We start from the raw sequence: 25,949 nt of genomic DNA on the forward strand, positions 1-25,949 counted from the left end.
CCTGTACACAAATCTGTACAAATAATGCAAATCAAGCAAAACTACAGAAAGGTGAATTAGCTAAAATGTATATATTAAGAGTTGTATATATATAAACCCTTTGTGTTTTCCAAGTACTTTATGTTTTCCAAGACCTGGGCTCCACAATTTAAACATTAGCTCGGACTACTGCCTGTTTTCTGTGTCCACGTAGGTTTCCTCTGCGTTTTCCCTCAATGTATAAATGAGCGTAATACCCTTTCGATGGACTGCCATTCCAGCAAGTCTGTACTCCTAGGTTAAAATGCCACCTGAAGATGAATGAATGGATGAAATGTGCTGCCTAATAAAATGAAACATTTGCAGTTTGACAAGGTAGCTTCATTATAGTTGGCTAGTTTTTCAGTACCCTGTAATGTAGCTAGCTACTTTATCAACATGCTATTTTGGCTGGAGCTGGAGCTAAATCACAAGATGTTATTCAGTACCAAAGCAGCTTTCCAGACATTGCATAATTAAAAGTCTCATAGTAACAAAAAGATAACAAGTTGCCTATTACATGCCAAATAATAAAATGACAAAATGTGTGTTGTATAGCTAATATTAGTAGCTGAGAAGGGAAAGTTCTTCTCACCTTGTACTTAGCGCTGTCCTGTAATTGTTCACCCTCCCGTATCCAACTGACCGAGGGTTTGGGGTTGCCGAACGCCGTGCAGCTAAGAGTGATGCTGCCCCCCTCTTTGGCCTCCACGTACTGTGGCGGTGTGTCCGTGAAGGTTGGAGGAGCTGTAACACAACAAGACTTATTTAAACGTTTATATTCTACATACAGCCCACTATCTGCTACAGATCAATCCATTCAAATGCAGGTGCATGATATTAATCCCTGCATTTGCACTTGCAACATTTTGGATTTTCTAAGAGACAGCTAAATCATGAACAATTTATTCAACGCTTGGAAAATGTTCTAGTTTCTATGACCACATGGAAAGACAGTAAAGCAGTTTAACATTCACTCAGTTACATGTTACTTTGTGACCAAAAGTGAGATGAACAAGAGACATCATCAGACATTTTGTCCTCTGAAAAATTAAAAACTTAAAATGAGAAAATAATAAAAAATAATAAATAATAATACATACCATGTAAAATATCATTTTCTTCAGCACATGTCAGATGAAATGTCAGAACTGGGCGAATAAATCTCTGTGCGCTCACTTTTTTTACAAGAGAATGAATTAAGACATGCTAGAATTATGAAGCGAGAGGCGAGGTGAGAAAGCACCTCTGTGGTTGCAAACAAGGTGCTAGATAGACTACACCCTTGTCTTCTCTGATCTGAGTGTGTATGCTGATGCTGCTAATGCTGGAGAAACATCCTCTCATTCTCGCTTGCTAACTTTAGTAACAATTTGGATTGCAGTTATTTTGTGATAAGATGTTTTTATACCTTGGGCTTTTTTATACCTTAGTGTCTATTTTGCTCAGCTATATAATTCTAGAAAGTTAGAAAAGTGTATTCGTGCAAAAAAATGTGCTCATTGGAATAATGTTAATATACGTACAAACTTCAGTAATGAACTGGAATAACATTCTGTGATAGTTTAGTCAGTCTGAATTGACTAAAATTGCTGTAATATCCACATGACTAAAATACGAATAAGGTAAATGGGCTGTGTTCAGGGTCTGGTCTACAACTTGCATCCAGGAGTTACTCATTAGTACTAGATGCTAATACTACTGTAGATTAATACTAGACTGTAGATGCTAGATTCTAAACACCATTCCATTGCTATGTACCTGTACTATGAAATGTCAATTAAATTCTTTCTATCTATCTATCTATCTATCTATCTATCTATCTATCTATCTATCTATCTATCTATCTATCTATCTATCTATCTATATGTCTGTCTGTCTGTCTGTCTGTCTATCAACCAAGTTGGCTGGAAGTAAATGTTGTTCATAATGTATATTATATTATATTATATTATATTATGATATTTATTCATTTTTGCAGATACGAATAAATTTCATTGTGACATTTTTATAGTCATGTGGGACTTCTCCACACCATCACACAAGAGAAACAGGCTTAACCCGTTAACGCTTAATGTTTATCCCTTTAACATCCTTTAAGGCTGATTTTAGGAAAATATAAAATAAATCACCTTTAGACCACTTTATTCGACTAACAATTTAGAAAATAACATTACCCTTATTTTATTCTTTAAAACTACCTGACTTTCTTTTCTTTAAAAACTTTTCACACAAAATCCCTACAGAACACCATAGCTTAGCATAAAAAAGGTACCTTTTTAAAATAGATTTTTACCTCTGAAACCACTTATTATGTACGTCTTAAACTGAATAAACTGTATTTGTGAAGAATAATGTAAAAAGTTTTTCTTAACGTAAGCAGCATTAAATAGAACAGGACCCATCTAAAACCAACAAGACCCATCTAAACCCAACATGGCTCATCTAAACCCAACATGGCTCATCTAAACCCAACATGGCACATCTAAAACCAACAGGATCCATCTAAACCCAACATGGCCCATCTAAACCCAACAGGACCCATCTAAACCAAACCTGACCCATCTATACCCAACAGGACCCATCTAAACCTAACACAACCCATCTAAACCCAACAAGACCCATCTAAACCTAACACAACCCATCTAAACCCAACAGGACCCATCTAAACCCAACAGGACCCATCTAAACCCAACAGGACCCATCTAAACCCAACAAGACCCATCTAAACCCAACAAGACCCATCTAAATCCAACAGGACCCATCTAAACCCAACAAGACCCATCTAAACTCAACAAGACCCATCTAAACCCAGAATAGCCCATCATAATACTAACATTAAATTCAATTTAGATGTTTACATGTAACACTGAATACATTGAGTAACAATGCTGTTGTAAAAACGCTATGACGCTAAACGCTAAAATGGTATTTCATGATGTTAATAAATTATACTTTTGATAACACATCAGCCAGGCCAAGCCTCAAGTAATACAGTCATTTATGGGCATATTACCCTCTGAATGATATACAAACTGTAACAGCCACACAACTTTAAAGATGTTTTCTTCTGTTTAATTGTATCTGTAATGCAGAAAGCGAGTGAGGCTCTTTTACTAGATTCACATGTTAGAACAGGCGATGAGGCCGAGAAGCAGAGACATCTGTCCTCTCAGAAAACTCCATCTGCTTTCTGTTCAGCTTCAGAAACACTCACATACTCCCACAGCAGTGACCTGCAATGCTGACTAAACACCAACACTCCAAAAAGTGTCTCTCACACACACACACACACACACACACACACACTCTCTCATAAGCATCTGTCAGAACGTCTGACGGCCACAAAAGGCTGACGGCCACAAGAGAGCGTGTAAAAAAAAAACGCCCTGGATAAGAGTGTGTTGCAGTTGCACAGCCACAGTTTCTTATTGATCCTATGGCCTGCTTTGGGCTCTAAAGCCTTCCAGTGATCTCACTTGACACCGGGGCATGCGCAGACAAAATAAGACATGCCTTATTTTTCGCTGAATCAGCCATCGGATCCACTTGGCACTACACCTGCAGTGGGCAGAAATCAAAGTGCTGGTACAGCAGCTTCTCTATTCATACACAGCAGAGTGTCAGGCTTTATAGTCCCTCTTTCTCTGATCACACACACACACACACACACACACACACACACACACACACACACAGCAGGCTCCAGCAGGTTGTGTTTGGTGCCAGTCAGGCTGCACCTGCAGTGTCAATAAAGAGGGCTATCTGCTGAGGCTAAATAGAGCTTTTGGAACAAGTGGCCTCTTACTGTGCTTCTCTGTGTCTCTAATTATATCCTTCTCATGTTAGATTACTGTGAAGGCATCAAACAGAGCTGAACAGATCATTGGTGCATCACCAATAAAATGCAAACCCATGCCAGCAAAATGGATAAGAGCAGGTTAAAACTTAAAAAAACAAACAAACAAAAAAAAAAACACTGCTTTGGGAAGCCAGGAGATCACAAATCACAACAGTGTCATAGACATTTTTTGTCCTGGAGAAAAATAAGGAAGAACCTCAATCCAGTCAGCAGAATCCTTCACAACCTTCAAAAAAATGGCTAAAGATCACCTCTTTAGTGAAAACTTACTTAACCCCAATGTAACGTCCAAAATAAAGATAAAAATATCTGCACTTAGACAATCTCTTACACTCCTACTCAATGAATGAGTATAGTAGCACCACTGGCAGCACCACTTGCACTGTCCTCTGCGTGATATATCTAAATTTGCCTGTATTTCCTACTTTTTAAGTCACTTTGGATAAATAGCTTATATATAAATGAATGCAAAAGTAAAGAAAAGATGATTTTGCTGTCTTCTCTGGATGGGAGGGATGGCATACTCTGCCTTCCCTCGCAATCTCAGTGACAATGTCAACTGTGGGTGTCTGTGAGCTCATGTACTGTATGTGGAAGAGGGCAGACTGACTGTTCCTCTATGTGTTCAGATTCCCTCTGATGCAGCATTAGCAGCTGGTTTCACACGTTTCAGCAGAAGCATGTGGTCGGTGTCTGATCTGTGATAGACAAGACCTAGCTAGAGGGTGGGAATAGGTAGGTGACCAAATAGGACGAATGTGGAGTAAAACAAAAATGACACACTGCGTGTAATATATACAAATAATTCTTAAAAGTAAACTGCCCCACACATAGCGTTAAAAATATCTCAGACTGTCTCCAGGTTACTACTCTGCTGTCTACACTATGCTAAAACACCAGCTATTTTCTACAGTTATATAAAATCAGAGAGTTTTAGAAACCACTACTCTGTCAGTAGATTGATGTTTAGGTGTGCAATACTTTATAGATCAGTAAAAAAGTTTATATACCCTTTACGAAAAAAAATGCATATGAAATAAAAGTTTAGTGTGTTGTATTAAAATAATCGAATAGTGATTTATGAAGGAAAATGTGCTTAAAAAATCAAAATGATATTTCAGAAGTTTACATTTTCCTTTACACGTGATATAAATGTCCTCTAAGAAAGGGAAGCCTTTACAATGTGCTCAGAGCCCAGAGACCCAAAGGATTGTGGCAAAACTTCTGTTAAAAACCTTTTTCCACCTTTCTAATCGTGACCATGTGACAAATGAGAAATGTAGTTAAACTAGCAGCCCAGACTGAGAGATATGCCACGGTATGATGATAAATATTAAATACTCTATCTACTTCACTGAAGAAGAACATCATTTCCCTGCAGTGTGTGTGTCTCAGCAGGAGGCAGAGATAAAATCAGAAGCTTGTATCACAGGGACAGATAGGTTCTAGGCTATAGTCAGGCTTTGTGGTTATACTGAAGGAGATTTTAAAGATTATAAAAAGCAGGCTGGAAGGATCTGGTCATACCTAGGTCTTCATCTTTCTCATCATTCACTTTAAATAAATATGCGCATCTCTTCCTGAACTGTAAAGCTCAACTGTACTTCTGTGAAATGGTCTCTTATCAGATTATTCCACTTATCCCTTATACTTAAACTTTATCCAAACACCTCCACTGTGCCAATCTGCTGTGAAGCTTTTTGGCTGTGTATGAACACAGAGACCATGTTGAAGCATGCTAGTTTTGTAGCTAGTATGTGTATCACAACAGTCTTGATGACAACAAAGTGACACATGGTGAAACTGATAAGCTAGCTAACAAAAATTAGTCTGTATCTTTACAAAAAGTAGTCTGTTTATCTACATAGCTATTGTAGCTAACTTTTATAGGTAATGTTAGCTTCCGCTCATCAAACTGAGGCTATTATCTGGCAGTTAAAAGCTGTACAGTCTGTAAAACTTTATTGAGACTTTATTTAAAACTTTATTTATCTGCTAATTTAATCAGTTAAACAATTTAGTATTAATTCATTTTAATACTCACCTACAACCAAAAAACAACCACTGATATTGATCAGATTGTTCACAACACACATTATGATTATGGTTTGTTAACATAATCACTTACATACTGCAGGTTTCTCGGTAGCTAATATTCATTCATTCATTCATCTTCTACCGCTTATCCGAACTACCTCGGGTCACGGGGAGCCTGTGCCTATCTCAGGCGTCATCGGGCATCAAGGCAGGATACACCCTGGACGGAGTGCCAACCCATCGCAGGGCACACACACACTCTCATTCACTCACGCACTCACACACTAGGGACAATTTTCCAGAGATGCCAATCAACCTACCATGCATGTCTTTGGACCGGGGGAGGAAACCGGAGTACCCGGAGGAAACCCCTGAGGCACGGGGAGAACATGCAAACTCCACACACACAAGGTGGAGGCGGGAATCGAACCCTGACCCTGGAGGTGTGAGGCGAACGTGCTAACCACTAAGCCACCGTGCCCCCCCCTTAGCTAATATTTGAAATAATAATAATCTAGTATAATGCACTCCGAAGCCCAACCACTGTAAATGTATTAAATGTATATACAGCTAATTCTTGCTTTTAGTCTAACCCTCACCAATAACTTGGTAAAAGACTGTAAATAAATCAACAGATATTTTAAATGCAAAGGAAAAAGGAAAGAACAACATAAAATGTGTTAGTAAGAGATTGTTACACCCCAAGCTGCCAAAATAGCTTTCATGAATTCTACAATTCCTAAGAGATATTCCCTCACTAGGTATTTTGATCGTGGTGGTGAAGAGCATAGTCGCTCACACACACACACACACACACACACACACACACACACACACACACACAATCCAAAATCTCCCATAGGTGGGCTGAGATCTGGTGAGTGTGAAGGTCATTGTATAAGATTTACATCAATTTGATCCTCATTAGACCATTCAGGGAGTTCTCATGGCCTGTGGATGGGGGCCTCAGGCTAGCAAGTGACAATTGCCATTTGAAAAGTGGTGTCACATTTCTTCAGTTCCCTTCTCACATCTTTTAGTTCCTACCAGCAATTAGTTTACGTTCACTGTTTAATGCACAAAATATAAAAGAACCAAAGAGTCCTATTAACCAGTCATATATGACATTGTATTAAATGTGTATAGAGATGAAAAAAAAACATGAAGCTTGGAAGGACTAGGAAGGATCGTTGGTGGCTCTGGTCAGTAAACATAACTAGCTTGACTTGATAATCTGTCAGTGAAGCTGGGAGAAAGCCTAGCTTATGTAACTCATAAATCAAAAACCAATTTCACACTGATTAGTGCATTATTTAATTTCAGACAAGCAACATAAGCAACATGCTGCTTGCTCATGTGAACAAATGGTAATTGTACACAAATGACCAAACTGACTGCAAGAACATAAATAACAGCTTTTGAAGGTGCTTCACAAATAAATTTCAATTTCAATTTAATCCATCTCATACAACAGCGAATAAGTATAAAAGAAGTGTTTGGAACGAGCTGTTGTGCACTTCCTTCGAGGGAAATGGTTTACTCAGGAATGCTGAGAGAAAGAAGAGCATCTGAGCTCCTTTTAATTCATAAGCATCTCATGGTGTTCCTGCCACTGCAACTGGCGATGTTCCTCTAACTCTCTCTTTCACTGGCACAGTCATTATTCTGTATGCAGATGAAGTGCATAAAATGTCTCTAAAAAATTACTTGCTCTCAGAAAAGCCATAACAAAATACATTGATAATCACAAGGGAACAATTTCGTCACCATCAAAACCGCACATCAAATCGCACATTTTGTGAGACAATGGCACAGCAGAGAGCAGCCAGATGCTCTAAATAAACATAAATGCAGGGCAGAATAAAGCGGCATCAATGCCAGCAGAGAGAGGAGATCTGGAACTGATACCCAGAACTAATTACAGACAAATGCAAATGTCATATCCAGCATTTACAAACAAGTCATTATGAGGAAAATCCTCTTTCCCCAGGACTGATGTTCATCCTCACAGACTGTTGGCTCATATCTGCCTTCCATGCAGCATATCATAAAGCAAAGACATGAATCATGGAAAGATTTTGCAGACTGTGAATGGGGAGACTGCACTGGGCACAAAAAGGTGCTGATGTGTTAATGGGGTTCATGTTGATTTGGTTTTCATTTTACTTTGTTTTAGGCTTTTAGTAGAATGGCCAAGTTGTACTTCAAAGTTGATCATGTTTATGCTGAAATGTAATGTTGTGGCATGTCTTTATACATGGATGAATTGGGGGGGGAAAATCCTTTTTTGATGTATGAAATAAATAAATAAAGAAAGAAAGAAAGAAAGAAAGAAAGAAATAAACACATAAATAAACACATAAATAAACACATAAATAAACACATAAATAAAAATATTATACATCCCTAATGAGATGTACAGAAGATGGTATGACTTTAGTACTAAAATATGTAAATACATCATATTAGTCATCTTGGATAGTGTTCCTTTTAGTTGCCAGGAATGAATTAGGGAAATTATGCACAGGTTACAAGGAACAAAACCAAATCACATTGTACAGATTGCCTTTACACCTGTCTGCACAAATGACAATACATAAATGAGTTACACATACTAAAGCCATTAAAATGTCACAGTATCGTGTAGGAAGATGAACATCCATATAGAGAGCCACATAACAGTGTGGCCAATGACACATTTTAAACACAGTTTACTCATTATTCTCCAGTGCTCTGCTGTTGTCTGTTGTGGACTGTGGCCTTTGCTATTGCCCATAAAGCCATCTGCAAAGTGACTGCAGCATATGGTCAGACCCACTCAGCTGAATGCTCAGCACTTACACCAGGCTGTGAAGCCATCAGCACCATGGAGAGCTCCCAGAGTCAACATCAACAAGACCAAATCCCAGCTGCTGCCACAACACGGCCTGCTCATCTGACATCTGCACAACAAACAACATGGCCTCACACTTGCGTATGTGTATTGCAAACTTGTATGGAAGGCTTGCTTTAGTGGCTACATTAGCATTCAAACTTAACCTTACAACTTCTACAGGACAGACTGGAGCACTGCTAATTCTAGCTGATTAATGAGAAGCACAAACATAAAACAAAACTTTGTTGAGGTCAGAGATATAGATACAGTCCATGGCTTTGAACATAAATATGTGCAAAAATATGTATGAATAAATATTATCATTGAACTTGTGAGATTAAATTCCAAAAATGCCACAGCCATCAAGTGACCAAAAGCCAGGGAAGCAAAATTGGCTATGAGTGGAAGGGAACTATCTCCCTCTCCTCCCTGTTAATAACACAGACACTAGCTAACTCTGCGCATCTGTGAGAATAGATATGTGGTAGAGGGGTTGCCCTGTGATGCAGCTCAAAAATGTATATATATATATATATATATATATATATATATATATATATATATATATATATAAAATCAAGTTGCTAGCAAAATTTAGCTAAATTTATAAAAGCAAGAAACAACCTGAAAAAATACTACTTTCTATGTTATTTAAGCCAAATTACTTACACCTTTAATGTGTACATTTAATAGACATATTTTAAACATCATCTTATTGATTAATTTCTAGTATCTGGAGCTCTCATTCAACTACATTTACATTTACAGCATTTGGCAGACGCCCTTATCCAGAGCGACATACATAAGTGCTTAAATCTCTATCATTGGATACATTAATGCTGGCTCACTAGGTTACATACTTAAGATACCATGAGTTTAAAACATTGTTCAAAGTTACAATGAAAAAGTTTCAAAGTTTTTTTTTTTTGTTTTGTTTTTTTTATAAATGCAAAAGATAGAGAAAGAAGTGCTAGTTGAAGTGTTTCCTGAATAAGTAGGTCTTCAACTGCCGTTTGAAAATAGCCAGTGACTCAGCTGTCCGGACCCCTAGGGGAAGCTCATTCCACCACCTTGGTGCCAGAACAGAAAAGAGTCTTGTAGTATACTTGCCTCTGACGCTGAGAGATGGTGGATCCAGTTGAGCAGTGCTGGTAGGACGGAGGGTGTGGGGTGCAGTGCGAGGAGTGATGAGGGCTTTGAGGTAAGAGGGAGCTGGTCTGTTTTTGGCTTTGTAGGCCAGCATCAGTGTTTTAAATCTGATGTGTGCAGCTACCTGAAGCCAGTGGAGGGATCGCAGCAGCGGGGTGGGATGCGAGAACTTAGAGTCTGGTATGCAAGAACAACTAGAGTCTGCAAATGATACCAATACTATATTTCCTTTGTTAACATTCTTATTCTTATACATTCTTATGAGGTTGGTGACTGGTAATGTAATTTTCCACAGTCCTAAAAGTCACAATCCTCCAAAAATCCTCTCACTGCAACATGAACATAGTACTGTCTCATGCAAGTGTGTCCTAATGAAAGATACAGTATTAAAAAAGGCTCTTGCACTGTATGAGGAATACACATTTTCGCCATGTAGACCCATTCATAATACAATTCTGATCCTGTTTAAGGGTCAGTCTAAACAATGGTGACCCTCTTGTTCAATCCCACAGGATTAGCGCTGACTTGCTGCTGCGGTAGAACAGATTTAATCACTTTGCTCTCTTCTCTGACCCTTCAAATAGGAAGTTCATTTTAATACTGCTTATCCAGGTTTCTATGGCAACAGAAGCTCTCATTTACACTAAGGGGATTTGACATTCATATTACTCACATCTGTAGTGATATAGTGATATTAACAAAAGAAGATCATTGCAATGTTTGTTATATTTGTGAAATTTTAATTGTGATACATTACTGTGTCAGTGCCAGAAGTCTGGGTATGAAAGATCCACAGAAACTGTGAGATGAGCTGACACTTAAACTGGGAACTGGACATTGTACCATTTTTAATCAGTGCAAAGAAATGAACTGAAATGAAAAAAGCAACATGCAGTTCTCAGTCATCCTCTGGGTTTTTTATTTACTAATAGTTTGCATGAGAAATCTCAATAAATGCTGATTATCTAAAATACCTTGCAGAGGGTGCACCTTTTATATGTGCAAATTAGCAGGTCTTGTTCGTTAGTCTTCTTAGCCTTGATAAATATGATAATTGGAATGTTTCTAAAAATGCCCTAAAACTGAAATACATTTTCTGGATTGTGGATTGTACGTGTGTGCTAAAACTGATGCCACCACATGGCAGGTATTAAAGTTTCTTGATATTTTGTCTCAGTACCTGAAAGATAATTTAAAAGAATGATCAAAATCATGACTTACATTAACATAGTAAAGTCAGTCTGCCATATGTACACACCTTTTACTTTATAAATATAGTACACTATCAGAGCTACACTCTTTTATTTAGATATTTGATGCAATTTAAAGTGTTTCAATGACTTTAATCAGAGTTATACTTGACATGAAGTTTTTTTTTTATTTGTCCTGTTCCCATTTCCCACCTTTACGTGTTTTAGGTGTTCCCCCAATGCTTCAGGAGTTTCCTCTGGGCACTTTCCTTACTCCTCCAGTCTAAAGATGTGGATTGGCATCTCTAATTGTGATGAAGGTGAACTGGCATCTCTAATTGTCCATAGTGTGTGAAGAGGCTTGTACGATTGGTTGGCACCCCATCCAGGGCGTCCCCAGCCTTGTGACCTGAATCAATTGGGACATGTGCCAGTTTCCCCACAACCCTGAACATTATAAACTACGTAGAAAAAAATGGATGATTGGAAGATAGGATTATCTATTATTTAGCACATCTATCACACTGAATCAGGAAGTGTAATCTGTATGACTATTAATCAAGGGCATATCTTATTTTGTCCTTTAACAAATTAAAGTATTTAAAAAAATTAAATTGTCTTCAATACAAACAATCTTGTGAGGAAGAGGCCGTAACTTTTGAAAGGCTTTTCTCTGCTCAGAAAATCCATTACCAATCCTATTAAAACTAGGCTTCGTTTTTCTAGGCTTCATTGCTTATGCCTCACATACAGTATCCAAGAACATTTTAATCGTCATGGTTCACTTAACATGGTGCATTTAACAAGCCTAATTCAGTGACTAAAGACAGAAGCTAATGTTTACACTCACTAATCGATGCCGTATGAACATGCCTCCGTGTGTATGCATCTACACACGTACACATTCACCTACACAAATCTCCCGAGTGCCTGCTCCCTGCAGCATTACATCATTTCCACCCCCCTTCTCTCCTCCCTCACACTTAAGCCGCTGGAGAGCATGTGTGAGGGTGAGAATATCACAGGAACAATATAACAGCGGCAGTGGCATCTCTGAGACAGGGAGCAGAAGCTACTGCGGATCAAAAGCTCTCAGTGACAGCCTGGTGGAGAAGCACTCACTGTGCTGAGCAGTAACCGCTCCGCGATTAGCACAGCACAGCCTGATGCACACCTTTTTACCCATCACCCTGAGGATCCCTCTCACAGGCTCCGGGGAATTCATCACCAGGCCACATGTATATATTCATAAGGTTATGTAAAATCTTGTTTTTCAAAGCACAGCAGTCTGCAGGAATAGAAAGAAGACTTTTTGTATCAACGTCACATTATTAACAGTATTAATTCTGCATGCCAGTACTAATTCCACAGCAGAGACTGATGCTTACAGCTATCAAATATCTTCTCTGACATAAAGGCACTTGTTAAGGATTTTTAAGTGTCTTGGATCCTGGAGTACACACTAGACTAGTAGTTTTCCACTGGGTCTCTTTCAGGTGGGTCACTTAGGTATTTTAAGCTTCTCCATTAAAAGTAAAAGGTTTTTTTTGTTTTTTTTGTAAGTTTACAGAACTTCAGACAAGTCATCTTTTTATATCAAGGCATCTGGTGTTTCTTGTTATCACCTTGACAGTGTTGCCTGTTCTGATTTATTCCCATAGGCTACTTTTTCTGCAAACTGATTTTTTTAATAAACTAACATTACTGTACTAATCATTTCATGAAATAAATTAGAAGGGAGAAAATGTTTAAACTTAGAAATGGGTGTGACAGAGGCAAAGTCACATTTAGAACTGTTGCATTAAACAATCAAACAAAGACAGGAAACATCAAGATTTTGATGAAATAAGAAAACCCAAAATCTTAATGGAATCTGGCAGTTCCGTGTATTTCACAACAATTTGCCATATTAAAGAATGACACATGGGGGGGAACGGTGGCTTAGTGGTTAGCACGTTCTCCTCACACCTCCAGGGTTGGGGGTTCGATTCCCGCCTCCGCCTTGTGTGTGTGGAGTTTGCATGTTCTCCCCGTGCCTCGGGGGTTTCCTCCGGGTACTCCGGTTTCCTCCCCGGGTCCAAAGACATGCATGGTAGGTTGATTGGCATCTCTGGAAAATTGTCTGTAGTGTGTGATTGCGTGAGTGAATGAGAGTGTGTGTGTGCCCTGCGATGGGTTGGCACTCTGTCCAGGGTGTATCCTGCCTTGATGCCCGATGAGATATGCACAGGCTCCCCGTGACCCGAGATAGTTCGGATAAGCGGTAGAAAATGAGTGAGAGAGAGAGTGAGTGAAAAAGAATGACACGTTATGTTTACGCCGAGTGTTGTGGATCATCCATGAAACAAATTTGTGTCTGTTACACTTGTTATAGCAGCTATAAATGGTTGTTCCCTTACCACTCTCTTGTTTTCTCTTTCATAAAGACAAAAATGCAAAAAAGAAGCAAATTGTTATCTTCATGCAAAACCAAAAAGCATAAACTCTTGTTCCATGTTGGAAAAAAAGTAACAGCTTTATCTGCATTATCAGCTTTATGCTCAGAGAAAACTGTACCGTTTTATTTTAAATCCATTTATTTTGATAAAAATGTGTAAGTTTTCACTATGGAGTCAAAAACATATAAGAACAATTGCATTAATATAATTATGTCATTTACAGTGTAGACAGAACTACTGTTATAGCTGATGTAATAGAAAATTAATCAACAGTTTCTGACCAATCAGAATTGCCCGTTCGATAGTACTCTGTTCTAATAATTCTAGGCACGTAGATTTAATACATCTTATTTAATATGACTTGTTTGAGCCTTAATTTGTCAGCATGCTCCATTACATTTGTCATCATATGCCCATATGGAAAGTTCTAGGTCACTTCGAAGTTTTAATTCTATCGTTTGCGGTTTTCTGAATCAATGATGTTTGACCTCCAATGATACTGGCTCAAGATCTGCAACAATGTTGATTAGATTACTTACAGATAAAAAAAAGTAATCAATTTTAAATGACGCCTATGATTTCCAAATTATGGATGAAATCTGGAAAAAATATCCAGCTTCAATATAAAAGAGGCAACAATTAGGTGATACTGCCGTGTAACCTGCTGTAGCAAAAGTATGACCGAAGCTGTTGACTGTAGCTCTTAGAGACAAGTACTGATATTAAAGTGTTAGACACACTGCAGGAAGCACACACACACACACACACACACACCGCAGATTAACTGTCCTCTCAACACTCTTGTCTGTGCTGAGTTGCCAGATTTATGACCAGACTACAATACACAAACACACAGAAGTCTCTCTCTCTCTCTCACACACACACACACACACAGGATAGTGCGAGGTTCTTTCCGTCTCATATATTCGCATTCTGTCGCAGAGCTTAGCTGATAAGGCAAACTCAGTGGTTTTCAATTTGGCCCCAGACAGACAGTCGGTGCTGCTGTGGCTCCTCACCTCTGTAACAGCACGCTGAGGAGATTGAGCTGCCCAGATTTAGAAATGTGATCCAACATCCACAATACAAGGCCACAATAGGCAAAATCTGTCTGCTTCCCTGTGTAATTACAGAATTAGATTTCCCAGCAGATGTTTGCAAAGGGTTTCAAAGAGCTGAATGTCCATCACAGGAAAAAAAATGCTGCACAGAAGCAGTGTGAAGATGAAGAGGAAAGTGGTTCTCAAGGCAACAGCATACAGGGCTGAGCAAATATACTGTTAGCATTTACATGCCACATTTACAACTTTGCAGTTAACACACCATTACTCGTAGCTCATGAATTTTAAGAGAAAAATCTCACTATTTTTAGAAATGTAATCCCAACAGACAGCCGCAGAAACCTGAAAAACTCTGACTGGTTGCAACAAACTGAGAGAGAGAGAGAGAGAGAGAGAGAGAGAGCTAATCAAATAGCTTACATGTTAACTAGATAGTATGACTGAAACAATACAAACCAATATGGCAGTGCATCAGATCCACCGTAAAAACTTCAGAGACTTAAAAAGGGAATTTTTCTCAGTATTTATGCCTTAACTGACTTTCCACCTATAATCTTGTGCTAGAGACATGGGGCATGTCTAAAGTCACACCTTTTTCTGAATCCTGCGCTTTCCTCTATACAGATTTGATATCCGTGACTGTTAACGTCTCAGTTTCAGCACTCATTTCTTTTAACCCTAACTGAGTCAGTCAGGAGATGCAGGAAAAGCCACAAAGAGAGAGAACGCGTCTTTATGCTTTGCTCTATGTCATCTATGCAAAGATATTAGTGCTCGTTATTACGATCTAAAAAAAAATTGCAAAAACATCAGTAAGTCTTTTCCTGAGGTCTACACAGAAATACAAAGGGCTCATTTACCAAAGTTCCGCTAAGCCAACAATGCATCGGTTGGCCCTTAAGAATAAAACAGAGGTTCACCAACAGGAAGTGATGAACATGTTACTGTTATAGGGGAATGTCTGTCTTCTAAACAACGGGAACTTCACAGCTATAATTCCCTGGACTAAAGTTACCCACAGACACCAGGACTGGTTAATGATAAGTCTCTCATACCCTAACCCAAGATGAATTATTATACAAACCTGACAGCAGATCAGCATTTCCACTGTGTCAGATTTCGAGATTCAGGCCTAAGTGAAGGGCCAGGACTCACCATTCACTGTAAGGTACACCCAGCTGCCATTGTGGAAGGTGTTGTACTGCCGCTCCAACATCAACACCTTGCATTCGTACCAGCCCTGATCATCTGAACGTACCCTCTCAATCCGCAGAGATGACTTCCCATGCAGGCTAGCTCTTCCTGAGACAGGGACACACAGACATCAGGTTAGCACTAAAACACTATGTTCTTGGTGTAGTTTGGCATGCAGTGTAGATTTTCAGACTTTATTCAGATTCAAAGGTAAATTCAAGCACATATTTGCAGTTATTTCCTTTATGAGTGTGCGTAAATTGGGGCATTAAAATTCAGCTGCAAACTATTTCTATTAGTATTTTTGTTAAAAGAAATGAGCAGTGACTTCAAAAACTGAATGCGATGAACACCAAAGTCTATTTGACATTTTATTAATGCCTTAACTGGTATATAATTATAAAAAAAATACTAGCAATTCTTTGAACTCAGACTATAGACTTAGCTAAGACCAACAGCTTATATAACTGACTACAACTTACACCTCAGATGCTTAAAGATTTTGTATTAGTAGTTCATGAATACGAGCCCAAAAAATGTACATTTATCTTAACATAGAGACAAAGTGAAGGTTTATAATAGACCAGATTTTAAAAGCACTCCTGTTTTTTTAATCGGACATTCAATTACAGTCTTCAACATACTGTATCATAGTTAGTAATGGGGTCAAACTGGCCCTGCCGCCTCTCTAAGATAAAAGTTGTTGTATTTTTCTTGCTCAGAGTTGCTCTGAGATCAGATTCCCAGTTTTTAGAAACCTTTAAGCCAAATTAGTTCTCTGAGATCATTCTTATGAATCTTTATGAATCCAGACCCTGGTCTGTACACTTCAGTTACTCAAAGTACTCTGTAAAATATCCTTGATGCACTACATCATAAATGTATTTCCTTTAACAGAAAAGCAGCCATAACTTTTCTTGATCAATGTAGTCGGATTACACTGTATGCAGTTAGGCTAAGAAAACATATGCGTGTGGCACCAGTAAAATGTTAGCTTTGCACACAAGTGCGGAAGGAAATCGACTAGTTCAGTATGCTCGAGTTCATCTGAGAAAATGAGGAGCCAATTTTTAGTGCCCTGCAGATCAATACAGCAGAGCTGGAAATGGGCCACAGCTGCTCAAGAACAATGGGATATCTTGGAATGCTTTTACAGCAGTGATAAAGAGGTGACAGAACCAAAGGACCGACAATGACAGACGCTGTTGGGTAAAGAAAGATCTCAGGTAGAGACATGCTGGAAGGATAACAGAGGTCAGTACTCTGAGCTTGCATTCATCCTTCCTTTCCTTTTAAACTACATGGTAACTTGGTGTTCTGTTAATATGTCCCTCTGCAAAGGGGAATAATTTTTAACCAGTCTATTTTAGGACACGCTGAACATACTACAATTCATGGACATTTTCACCATTTACATTGTCATAACACTACAGTTTTTTTTTTTTTTACATCTCATAATTTTTAAAAGAATCATATTTTTTAATTCAAGGATAACTATATAGTCACTGTTGCTTCTTTTGGTTCTTATGAAGAAATAAAGAGATAAGCTGTGTGTGTTCCGCTGTCGGAAATGCTATCACTGGTGACTGTATCCCTTTTAGAGAACAGAACTTTGTGCATTCATTTCTTGTGCCAGAGCAGATGTATATCATGGCATCTGTTGTGCGCAGATGTTCAGGCACCAAAGAGACGTCTCTATTGAACTGTAAACTGTACTTAGTTTGTCCTCCGTCGTTTTAGAGATAATCGCATCCTTTGTGTCATGGCTATGATGCTAAGACTGTCATGTCTTGTTCTGAAGTATGCGTTATAACACAGCCGATTGTAGCAGATGAGAGAAAGAACAGAGCTGTTTAGAGCCCACTGACCAAACTGTATAGCATAAGACCCTTTTTATTTTAAACTTTACAATGAACTCTACACTGACGGCACTGTGAGTGGAAATACTGCAGAGCCACATACAGGGTTACTCTGTCTACAGGATAAGACCAACATGCGTTATTCCAAATGTCTCACACACACACACACACTCACACACACACACACTCACACACACACACACACACACACACTCACACACACACACACACTCACACACACACACACACACACTCACACACACACACACTCTCTCTCTCTCTCTCTCTCTCTCTCTCACACACACACACACACACACACTCTTTTCACTTGTGCACTAAGTGTTCTGTTGTGTGGAGTTGAGATAAAAGATTTGTGAAAGCTCCAAAGTGGTTCTTGTCACCAGGGTTACTATATAAAATATAGTTTAGAAGTATTTGCTAGAAAGGAAATAAAAAGAAAACAGAATTCGGTAGTAAGTGGATTCCTGCTGTTGCTTTTCTCTGTAATATAAACATGCACATAAAACATGATGCACCAGATGCTGAAACCACAACTTGCTTCTTTTCAAGAACTTTAACAATTATCAAACAAATTCTAGAACAAACACTCAAAGCTCAAGACTTAATAGGCTTCATATTTATGTTTAATAATATTTTAATACAACACCTTGATCCAAATACTCCTGCACAGTGTTTTGCACAGTTACACTTTTGCTCCGTGTGAGTGGGGTGCGTGTGTGTGTGTGTGGGTAGGTGAGGTCGGGGTGGGGGTGGGGTGTTACTCCTGTGTATATAATATTGAACACTGTATGTTCTCTCTATATGTCTGCATTAATATGTGTATCTTCACCTGCTTTTGTTGATGCTGTAAATATTTCTGATATTTTGATGTAATAAGCTTTGAGAATTGCCAGATGTTTAAGTTTTCAACCCCATTCCCACTAATCCTGCCTGTTTAGGAATTAAAATATGAATATATATATTTTTTTTAATAAAACCATGTGTCATTAAAATGTCTAATTTCACTTGAATGTTTATATACTTACGCTGTTAAAAGTTACATTCCTCTCACATTCATTCATTTTCTACCGCTTATCCGAACTACCTCGGGTCACGGGGAGCCTGTGCCTCAGGCGTCATCGGGCATCAAGGCAGGATACACCCTGGACGGAGTGCCAACCCATCGCAGGGCACACACACTCATTCACTCACGCACTAGGGACAATTTTTCCAGAGATGCCAATCAACCTACCATGCATGTCTTTGGACCGGGGGAGGAAACCGGAGTACCTGGAGGAAACCCCCGAGGCACGGGGAGAACATGCAAACTCCACACACACAAGGTGGAGGCGGGAATCGAACCCCGACCCTGTAGGTGTGAGGCGAACGTGCTAACCACTAAGCCACCGTGCCTCCCTCCTCTCACATTTCTAGTGTGAAATGAACCACTGCTATTTGTATCCATATTTACCAAAATTTCTGATTCTGACTTCACCCAAAGGGATTGTTTATATGGTGAATCCACTTCAACCCTTGTCTCACATTCAGACAAAGTGTTTTTATGTAAAAAGTGTACAATAAGGAACAGACGAAACATTTCCCAACAGTAAACTCGCTAAAACAATAGAAAAAATAAATCTACATTACAAAACAAACTAGAAAACAATGCCAATAATCGAGTCTATAACCCTAGTCTGTATAATATGCTGCATCACTGCTCAGTTGCTACTGGAACGTCTTAATCTGTGCAACAACGTTTCATATCGTTTCATTGTACTCAATGTTGAGAAACATGTTAAAACTGCTGTTGAAAAAGTCTGTAGAGATTCCAGGACTCAGTGTGAAGAACAGATAAAAGTTCCTTCCTTCTTATTACCCTTCATTGTGAGCTTGAACCATTAAAATTGCATATCATGCCTCGAGTGACGTCTGATAAGCTATCCTAGTTTTTTGGCTTTCATAAATCCGACATGCTCTCAAATGACGTCCATTCTGTGTGTGATCTGTATCAGTGGTGTAATTCCGAATCTCGATACGTAAATAAGAGATCGTGTTTAATCTAGAAGGTTTTGTTCTGATGAAAAGTCTTGCACCTCAGCAACCTGCCTGCAGCTCTGTGATGCTACATTCCCTATTCTTCAACACGGATAAAAATCCCGGATCTCTGAATAAAACTTATCGACTAATTGATCATCTTCTGAAACAGAATTTTCTCCCTGGAATTTTATTCTTTTACTGTTTAGAGGTGCATTGATCAGAGACCAGAGTTTCTGACAGTGTTCTGTTCTGTTCATGTTTTTGTGCTGTTTTAGTTTGTTCGACATGGTGGAACTAAATTGTTTTTTTTTCTGGAAATAGAAAATCAAAAGAAAAAAACGTGGAAAAAGAAAATACTGTGCTGTGCTGTCGCTTGACTAAACGTTAGCTACAGCCACCATAACATGAACTAAATTTTTTGTAGCAGCGTCCTCTATTCCTCAAATCTCACTCACTCACTCACTCATTTTCTACCGCGTATCCGAACTACCTCGGGTCACGGGGAGCCTGTGCCTATCTCAGGCGTCATCGGGCATCAAGGCAGGATACACCCTGGACGGAGTGCCAACCCATCACAGGGCACACACACACACACACACACACTCTCATTCACTCTCACAATCACACACACTCTCATTCACTCACGCAATCACACACTACGGACAATTTTCCAGAGATGCCAATCAACCTACGATGCATGTCTTTGGACCGGGGGAGGAAACCGGAGTACCCGGAGGAAACCCCCGAGGCACGGGGAGAACATGCAAACTCCACACACACAAGGCGGAGGCGGGAATCGAACCCCCAACCCTTGAGGTGTGAGGCGAACGTGCTAACCACTAAGCCTCCGTGCCCCCCTTCCTCAAGTCTTTTATTCCTTATTCAATATAAAAGTAAATTTTAACATTATTTTTAACATATAGTTTTTTAACCACACAATTCCAGTAACAGTTTACCTGATTTACTTCAATTTCAATCTGCTATGCTATGAAGAGGTCCTCATTCCTTTCAAAGCCAGATTTCTAGACAAGCGATCTAACAGTCTAATTATTATACTGCTGCTTTAATAAAAGCCCTGTTTCATCTTGTGAAGTGGGTCTATGTCATTTCCTGTTGACCGCAAAACTACTTTTTGTCAAACCGTATAAATCTTAAAGGTACAGAGAAAGTGTCAATTTAAGAAGATTTTATTGTTATTTCAACCATATATAGCTGACGCAATACATAGTGAAAAGGAACAACGATTCTCCAGGGCTGTGGTGCTACATAAAACAACACAGAGCTAAGGATTAAAGTGTTGTTCAAGCTACATAAAGTGCATCGTGTGCAACCTATTACAAACAGTGTGAGACAAAAGACAATCAGACAGATGACACAAAAACTTTACAGGACAATAAAAAAAAAAAAATAGAGGATTCTGAACAAAGGCATATATATACAAGGACATATATACTATAGTTTAAGAGCATCGGGTGGATGAGGTATTGGAGTGTGGTGCGCAAACCAGCAATTGAGCGAGTGTACATAAGATAGTGTAGTGTTATGTATTATTAATAACGTAATCTGTGATTTGATGTTACTTTCAGATGTCAATATCTCATGGTCATAATTAACCTGTGCAGGATGTGCTAATGTGTGTATTTAAGAGAATACAAAGTACGTGTGATAGTGGGGCTCACCGGCGTACTCCGGGACCACATGGGGAGGGTAGAAGCGGAAGTTGATGAAGAAGGGGATGGGCACTCCGAACTTGAACCACTCCACCACGTAGGGCTGCCCGTTGAGCGGGTGGGACACGTCACATCCCAGAACCACGGTGTCCCCAGCACGGGCAGTCACAAACTGGGGCTCTTCTCTGACTCCGTGGGCACCTGCAGCACAAAATACAAAGGGGTAAAAGGGGTATTTTACACACTGCATACTATGAAACACATTCAGCGTGTATTCAACAATTTATTACACGTTACTATATAAGAGCCAGTCATGCACCACTATGAAAATACTGAGCAAACAGATCTGGTTTAAAAAAATATATAAATAAATTTAAATAAATAAACATTAAAGCAAATATAAACAATAAATGCTTCAGCAGGATTCTTTTCCTTTCTTTCTTTCTGGAATGAGACAAATTTGCGCTAAACTCCTCCTCACAAGAAGCTTCATGTCATATCAACATGAACAGATTGCTTTTTTTTTTAAATAACAGCATATACTGAAATCGTTTAATTATTTAGATCTCTGCCATACAACATTGACATCTTCTGATCAACCAGATTTGGTAGACACCCATTTTCCAGAAGGCCTTATATTTTAGCTCATTTTTATACACCTGAGTAATTGAGGGTTGGGAGCCTTACTCAGGGTCCAGCCGTGGAAGCTTTGTGGGCCTGGGATTCAAACTCACAATATTCCATCATAGTCCAACACCCAAATCACTGGGCTACCAACAGAGACTGTGTCTCATTTTCTAATGTATACATTTGGCAGACACTTTTAACCAGAGTCACTAACATTTTCTCTCATTTTCATACAACTGAGCAATTGATGGTTAAGGGCCTTGCTCAGGGGCCCAGCAGTGGCAGCATGGTGGACCTGGGTTTTGAGCTCACGATCACAATCATTACTCAAACATCTTAACTATTAGGCTACCGCATTCCTCAGTGTGGTGATATAATACTGACAAATAAAAAAAACAATACTATGAAAAAATTGGGGTCTGTGTTGTTTGTTGCAAGAGTTGTTTGTTCCAAGACTACTCATAGTAGTCATTTCAAAAGCACGAATTATTCGGCTTCATGCAAGTCTTTTAAACCCAACAATACTGCGGTTTCATCAGCGTGTTCTTTAAATCCTGCAGAGATATGAATCAATGATACAGACACAGATAAATAGAGTCTCCTCTAACTGGAGCGTCGGATACTAAAGCGTACTCCTCACTCCTTGCAGAAATGTGGCTCACCTTGGTTAGAGGTCAATGTTAAATCAAATACTGACTGATATAATTACCACAGCATATGCAATAGTTACAGAGTGCAGGAGCATAACCATAGCACAACCACATAACCACAGAGTAAAGGCCTGGATGGGTTAAAAACAGAACCCGTATGATGTAGCAGGTGAAAGAAAGAAAGAAAGAAAGAAAGAAAGAAAGAAGTGTGCCAGTGTTGCCTTATTTAGAAATTTCATTTCCATATTGAGCACATTTTAAAACTGTGGGGTCAAAAGAGGAAGCTCACTGTTATTAATTATTCTGAATTGCTGATGCTGTGTCTCTTTCACTCTGCTTCTTTCTGCCTATCTCTCATTCTCTCTGTATCTCTCTCTCCCTTCATCCAGCCCCAGTAATGATGTAGTGATGAAAAGAGTCGCGTTGCTAGAGCATCCCTGTGCATATACCCCAGACTCCCCCTGCATCCAGTGCCTACTGCAGCACCACCTGCTGATTGGCTGGCGATGACATCACCAGTGAGCAAAACAAGCCATGGAAGGTATGACTTCACTGTACACAGAGATGAGAGCAACAACCAGTTAACAAGTTCCTCTCCATGCTCCTTTAGGACTGCTCTCGTTTACACTGAAAGACACGAGGGAGATGAACCATTCGATCACAGAGTGAGAGAGGAAAGATGAGAAGAGAATAAGAGACAGAGAGAGATGATTATATATATTCACAGAGACATCCTACAGAGGGGGCTCAAATTCTCATCATGAACAAATATTACAAACATTCATTGTAAAATGTTGCTAAAATGGTCAAGTAAATGTACAACCAGCTGATAATATAAGACAAATTCCTACTGCAGTAATAACTGCTTTGCCATGTGTTTTTTTTTCTTGCTAGTCTTTCTAGTGTTATTAGCCATGGTTTGAATTGATAAAAGCCTAGTTTTCCGTAGTTATTCTCCCATAGTTTGTATTTCAGTCACTGATGGTCAGATATTATGGATTTGATAATTGTTTGCATGTGACCTGACCCTTGCTCTGGATTTTCACGCTGATCCGTGGAAAATCTCAAATAAAGACTCTTAGCGTGGCTTTTTTTAGTCCTGCACTATTCATGCTAATGAATGATTTACTAGAACCAAGTAAATAAAATCTAGGTTGTCTAAATTAAACAGACAGAACACTCTCTTGTTCTTATTTACCACACAGACCCTTTTTGTGTTATTGATGAACATCATATCGAGTCTAATGACTTTCCCCATAAAAACACACACACACACACACACACACACACACACACACACACACACACTTTCAAATGATTTGCCTGAAATAGGAAAATACCAGATCCCCTTGCTTCTATAAATAACCATAAATTAGTTCTCAGCAATAACCATTGAGTGAAATGTTAAGGGTTGATGGAACTATAATTGCAATGAAGGATTTGCACTAGTGTGTAAGTCATCTGCTTCACGTTGACAGGCTGTAACCTGCTGTCATCTCTAATGCACATTTACAAAGGACATATTACTCCTGACAGTCCATTTGATTGTCTTATTGAAGCTTTTTCATTCAGATTATCACCCATTGGCTTAGTTGAGCTGTTACTACTTAAATAGCTCTGGTAATAACTTGTGCTTTCATTTTTTTTTCTTACGTGAATTTGGGGTTGCTAAATACTATCTAAAGCTTTTCTAGAACCTTACAAACCACTTTCTGGGTGGCACAGTGATGTGATAGTGTAGTGGTCAAGGCGCTGGACAACTGATAGGAAGGTCGAATCGCAGGTCCACCAAGCTGTCACTGATGGGCACCTGAGCAAAGTCTTCAAACCTCAATTTCTCAGCTGTATAAATTGAAATAAAAAATATAAGTCACTCTGGACTTTAACTTTATTTGTCTTTCTTTTCATGGTTTACAGTATAGTTCTACTTCTGCACTCTCCGTAAACATTGCATGGCAATAATGTGACACGGTGTGAATCTAATATACCTTAGACCTCGAAATTAGGAGGTTACCGACTAAAAATTACATACCTAAAGTACTTAGAAACATACTACAATCTGTGTCATTGAATTCAGTTTTCTTCTCATCGTCTAATGTATGAAGTAAGTATTTAACTGAAAATCTTTACCTGCATCTTCAGGACTGGTTGATTAGATAATTACATGAATCAGCAGGTAAGCAGATGTTCCTAATAAACTGGACGGTGAGTTTACAAGGATATTTCTCACCAAAAATCTCCAGAAAATCAGCCAGCTATAAGGCCTACCGGATTAATCCTCTCTATTCAACACCTAATCCACTTCTTGTGATTTAGCTTTGCTTAATGTTTGGACTGAATGACAGCAAATTTGGTCAAGCAACTATTCTAAAGTTTTACTGTAACATTACAAAATCTTTTTTATTGTAATTCCACATTTGCTAAACCTTTTTTAGAATACAGTACTGTAGTTTATTGACATCATTCACAAAATTGAGCAAAACATACACCTCAACACATTTATTTAATATTCAGAAAACAGCCAGCTCCACTTTCCTATTGATGACACCTTATAATAAAGAAAATGGCAGAAATGGCAAATATCCAATGATTAAAACATATATTGAAAAAGAAATCACTTCCCTACAACCTCCTACATGTAGTACTGTGTGTAGCCTTTCTTTGCCAACATACCCGACATCAAGTCTTATAGCTTGACGAGATCAGCTCATTCCAAATATTCTCAATGGAGACAGGAATGGCCTGTCAAGAAAAAGCTTGATTCTATGATCATTCAACCACGTCTGTGTGAATTTGGACATCTTTTTTGGATCATTACTCTGTTAGAGGATCCAACCACAGCCCTTCTTGAAAGAGGCACCTACTTTTCATTTAAAATCTCCATACTGAATAGAAGGGATCGACTTATTTTCTGTATAACTATCCTTTATTTTATGCCAAGCACACCTCCAGGGTTTACTGTCAAAAGCTTTATTGTTCTCTTAATTCCAGTCAAAGTTGATGGCCTATTTTAACTACAGGCACATTAGGAAGGCAACCGATTAATAATTTATTACTCTAAAAAACAGATACTGTGTTCTAAAGAGATACAAATATAAATAACAGAAAGAGATTTTTTTTTTGGCTTAATCAATTTCTATTAGTTCGCTTGCCTTTTTAAGAAGTCTTGGACTAAATCTGGTTGAAACTAAAGCATCTACTAAACTAGAGTTCCACATGAGAGTGGGATTACACATCTCTAGTTAAAGTTAAGGAACTGTCAAGGTTTGAATGTTAACCCAG

General features: G+C 38.8%; 1 protein-coding gene across 3 annotated transcripts in view; it reads right to left on the minus strand.

Annotated features, from left to right (window-relative positions):
• igsf9bb (immunoglobulin superfamily, member 9Bb) overlaps positions 1-25,949 on the minus strand; it is a 97,476-nt gene that overhangs the window by 52,999 nt on the left and 18,528 nt on the right. For all 3 annotated transcript variants that reach the window (XR_009649797.1, XM_060891423.1, XM_060891424.1), the window contains exons 2-4: positions 21,400-21,591; positions 15,786-15,932; positions 614-765 (exon numbers count right to left, since the gene is read on the minus strand). Coding sequence is in view for 2 of the 3 variants with exons in the window: in XM_060891423.1 (XP_060747406.1) it covers positions 614-765; positions 15,786-15,932; positions 21,400-21,591 (491 nt within the window). In the remaining variant the exon portion in view is untranslated. The remainder of the gene's footprint in view (positions 1-613; positions 766-15,785; positions 15,933-21,399; positions 21,592-25,949) is intronic.

Source organism: Tachysurus vachellii, chromosome 17, assembly GCF_030014155.1.
Source record: "Tachysurus vachellii isolate PV-2020 chromosome 17, HZAU_Pvac_v1, whole genome shotgun sequence".
NCBI classification, from domain to species: domain Eukaryota; kingdom Metazoa; phylum Chordata; class Actinopteri; order Siluriformes; family Bagridae; genus Tachysurus; species Tachysurus vachellii.